Source organism: Armigeres subalbatus, chromosome 2 (assembly GCF_024139115.2).
Source record: "Armigeres subalbatus isolate Guangzhou_Male chromosome 2, GZ_Asu_2, whole genome shotgun sequence".
In the NCBI taxonomy this organism is placed as follows: Eukaryota; Metazoa; Arthropoda; class Insecta; order Diptera; family Culicidae; genus Armigeres; species Armigeres subalbatus.
The window spans coordinates 326478266-326482385 of record NC_085140.1 but is presented as its reverse complement, the minus strand read 5'-3'; the positions used below and the strand labels follow the sequence as shown (position 1 = coordinate 326482385).

Genomic DNA, 4120 nt, shown 5'->3' with positions numbered 1-4120 from the left:
GTACGCAGATTTCAAAAGCTAAGCTAAAGCTAAGCTAAAGCTAAGCTAAAGCTAAGCTAAAGCTAAGCTAAAGCTAAGCTAAAGCTAAGCTAAAGCTAAGCTAAAGCTAAGCTAAAGCTAAGCTAAAGCTAAGCTAAAAGCTAGCTAAGCTAAGCTAAAGCTAAGCTAAAGCTAAGCTAAACTAAGCTAAATAGCTAAGCTAGCTAAAGCTAAGCTAAAGCTAAGCTAAAAGCTAAGCTAAAGCTAAGGCTAAAAGTGGGGAGGCTAAGCTGGGAGCTAGGCTGGGGCTGGTGGGAGCTGGCTGGGAACAGGAACAGGGGTGAGGTGGAACAGGGAGGCTGGGAACAGGGGCTGAACAGGTGGGAACAGGGTGGAGTGGGGTGGGCTGGGGGGGAGTGGGGCTGAACAGGAGACAGGTGAACAGGAACTGGAACAGGAACAGGTGGAACTGGGAACAGGAGACAGACAGGGCTGAGACTGGTGGCTGGAGACAGGGTGGAACAGGAACTGGGAGACAGGGTGGAACAGGGAGTGAACAGGAGCTGGGGAACAAAGCTGGTTGGGAGCTGGAACAGTGGGGAACTGGAGAGGTGGAACAGGAACAGAGTGGAACAGGGAACAGGGGTGGGAACAGGGTGAACAGGAACAGGGTGGAGCTGGGGTGGGGTGGGAACAGGGGCTGGGGGAACAGGAACAGAACAGGGAACTGGGGTGGGGTGAACAGTGAACAGGTGGTGGAGGTGGGGGTGGGAGTGGGAACAGAGAACAGGGGTGGGTGGGAGCTGGGCTGGAACAGTGGGGCTGGAGGTGAACAGGGAGCTGGGACTGAGGCTGGTGGGGCTGGTGGGGTGAGGCTGGGAACAGGCTGGGCTGAGGTGAGACAGGCTGGTGGGTGGAACAGGCTGGGAGACTGAGACAGTGAAGTGAGGCTGAACTGGGAGTGGGACAGCTGGGCTGGAACAGGAACTCAGGTGAGGTGGGAGCTGGAACAGGCTGGGAACAGAACAGGAACTGGAGACAGGGGTGCTGAGTGGAACAGGAGACTGGTGGAACAGGTGGAGTTTGGGAGCTGGAACAGGTGGAGGTGGGGGAGCTGAACAGGTGGGAACAGGAACTGGGTGAGGGTGGGGTGGGTGGTGGAACAGGCTGGGGAACAGGGAGGTGAGGTGGAGGTGGAACAGGTGGGAACAGGCTGGGAGCTGGAACTGGAGGCTGGACTGAACAGGGGGTGGGGTGAACAGGGCTGGGCTGGGGGTGAACAGGGTGGTGGTGGGAACAGACAGGAGGTGGAGTGGGGTGGGGGGTGGGCTGGGAACAGTGGGAGGAACAGGTGGAACAGCTGAGTGGGGCTGGGGTGCAGAACTGGAACAGTGTGGGAACAGGGGTGGAACAGGGAACAGGTGGCTGGTGGCTGGAACAGGTGGGCTGGAACAGGGCTGGGCAGAACAGCTGGAGCTGGAGTAAGCTAAGCTAAAGCTAAGCTGCTAAAAGCTAAAAAAGCTAACTAAAGGGGCTAAGCTAAAGCTAAGCTAAAGCTAAGCTAAAGCTAAGCTAAAGCTAAGCTAAAGCTAAGCTAAAGCTAAGCTAAAGCTAAGCTAAAGCTGAGCCAAATGCTAATGGATCGGTATTTTCGTGGTAATAAAGTTAGAGCATTGGTTTTTTAAGAAAGTTTGAAATCACAACAATGTTGCTGCTACTGATTATTTTCATCACTCATTTTTTCCCTTCATTATTTCGATAACAATAAGCGAAAGCAATTTTTATTTTCGATATTAGGATGTTTTGAACAATCGGTATGCAAATAGTTGTCAAAAGACATCTAGTGAAAAATATGTGAACTAATATTTTTCTTCGCAAGAAATTCTAGTTTTTTCTTTCTCTTTAGTCTATCGGAATACGGCATGAAGAGAAGAAATTTTTGGAAACAGAAAGAGAATTTATAAATCTCTATTTATAAAGAAATTTTACAATTTTTTCTTGAACCTTCGGAATTCGGCTGCAGGCCTGGAAAATAAACGAAAATCATGCCTACCGGATGAAATTTTTTTTTTGGTTTATCATTCCTGGTGGACAACAAAAGAGTCCATAAATGGATTTAAGAAATAGAAAGAATTGCTGGCAAGTCTCGCCATCTTGTCTGAGCAAATGCGACACCGCCAGCAGAAAGGGAATGAAATCGTAAAAAAAACTACTTGAGACAACTATGCTTGGCACGGCAGTTCTTACACACTTAAAATAAATCGCCGAATTCGGTAAAATTTTACCGAAATCTCAACAGCAGAACTTTTCGGTAAATAATTTAACCGATTTTCGGTGATTTTGACAGTTGAGCAATGGAAAAAATTACAAAAAATCTGTAAAATAAATTACCGAACAGTTCAGCTGTTGAGATTTCGGTAAATTTTACCGAATACGGTGAAATGAGTTAAGTGTGTACGCTTCACTAATTTTTCGCGAAAAGAATAGCGTGCATAGAAAAAAAATAAGAACGCATTGGGATTCGAACCTAGAACACCAACAAAAATAGCACTGGGTTGCGCTCACTCTAGCCGTACCTCCACGTTGATTGCTTGTTAGGATAGGTATTTGTTCCATAAAGGCTACTCTTCTTGGTCAAGGCAAGAAAAAGATAAAAGATATTAGAAAGCAAGCAGGAGCTAAGTAACTTTTGTTTTACGTAGAATTACGTCCATCGGTAAGATGGGGGGGGGGGGTCATTCCAAAGTTTCAAATTTGGGACCATCACGAAAAAGGGTCAGGAAGTACGAGTCAATAACTCAGCCATTTTTCAACGGATTCTGGAGATTTTGGTATGAGTCGATCAATTAATTCTTTAAGATTCAATACAATTATCATGAATAATTGGTTTAATGCTAATTGTAATACTACGTTCAATTTGGGGTTGTATCTTTAATATAACCCTTTACTTTTTCATGAGTTAATTCTCAAAACTTTAAAGTAGCTCCCGTGAAAAATTCGAAAACTTTTTTGGGGAAGTTCCTCAGACTTTTCCCGTGAAATTCTAAAGATTTTTCCGAAAATGTCTCGAAAATATAAAAAAATGCGAAAAAATGCCACGCCGATTCACGCCGCCGCCGCTGCTGGTTGAAATGGCATTCGGCGTGAAACCGGAAACGCCGCCACCGGTCAAAATTTTGACAAAGGCCGCCGCCGATGATTTTTGGACCGGCGCACCCTCTACCCCGACCATATGTGGCTCCTAAAAATATGACTTCAAAACCGGAAAATTGGATTTTTTGATCACGTACACGTCTGGAGAATGTGAAAATGCGGATAATATAAACTACGATCTTACCTGATAAAATACTTGGTATACGAGAAAGCCAAAAAAATTAAATAATTCATACACTGATTTTGAAATAGCTCAAAACTACAAACGTACTATGATATGACAATACGAGAGCATGCTTCAGTATAATCAAGAATAGCCTAATTTATAATTGAATTAAGATCTTTATCAAAACTTGATTTTGAACAGGAAAACACACTTTTCATGTTTGTATAAATACACAAGTCGTGCATCGTAAGAAGTATTTAATATCTTAAACTGTTATAAGAACGATTAAATTCGGAGACATACGCTCCACGATGAATTTCTTTAAAAGTGCTCCAAATGCAAGGGGAGCTGTGATTATGGATTTTATATTGTTTTACTAACGTGAGGCTGACATAGGCATGGGCGATTACTACATAATATTTTGTTCATATTATGTATTACATATAGTACATATTATGTTCAAATACATCTAGGTTTTCGTCATGTACCACATACCATCACGTCAAGGAGATGCTTTCAAAAACTTTTTCCTTTTATGGCCAACCAATAGAAATAGTAGCTGCTAGCTCAGCTACGCTTCAATTTCCGAAACAGTAAAATTCCGACATTCTTCAAGATACCGAGGGCGAACACGACCGTGGAGCGACAATGTTTGCACAAGCTCAAGGAGAAGTACGAGACATTTCACATGAAATGGGTGGAAAATAAATACAGACGAATAGCTACCGCCGCGCCGCCCATCATGTCCCCCGCATTGCATTCGATTGAAAGAGGAAGATTGCAGATTGGCATTTAGAAGTTTACAATGATGGCATAAAATTC

The 4120-nt window shown here is 44.0% G+C and overlaps 1 protein-coding gene across 1 annotated transcript; it reads right to left on the bottom strand.

Moving 5' to 3' along the window:
• Positions 1 to 276: 276 nt before the first annotated feature.
• LOC134209952 (uncharacterized) lies at positions 277 to 3211 on the bottom strand. The gene is made up of 3 exons (XM_062685969.1): positions 3081 to 3211; positions 408 to 1362; positions 277 to 351 (listed from the first exon to the last, which is right to left on the bottom strand). The coding sequence occupies exons 1-3, from the start codon at positions 3209 to 3211 to the stop codon at positions 277 to 279; spliced, it is 1161 nt and encodes a 386-aa protein (XP_062541953.1).
• Between the last annotated feature and the right edge of the window lie 909 nt (positions 3212 to 4120).

Coding starts and splice junctions, on each gene's coding strand:
- LOC134209952 (XM_062685969.1), bottom strand. CDS start 3,211: ATGGTCGGGGTAGAGGGTGCGCCGGTCCAAAAATCATCGGCGGCGGCC. Junction 1,363..3,080: donor AGCGGCGGCGGCGTGAATCG/GCGTGGCATTTT, acceptor ACACTGTTCCAG/TTCTGCACCCCAGCCCCACT. Junction 352..407: donor TTCCTGTTCACCTGTCTCCT/GTTCAGCCCCAC, acceptor CCACCTGTTCAG/CCCCTGTTCCCAGCCTCCCT.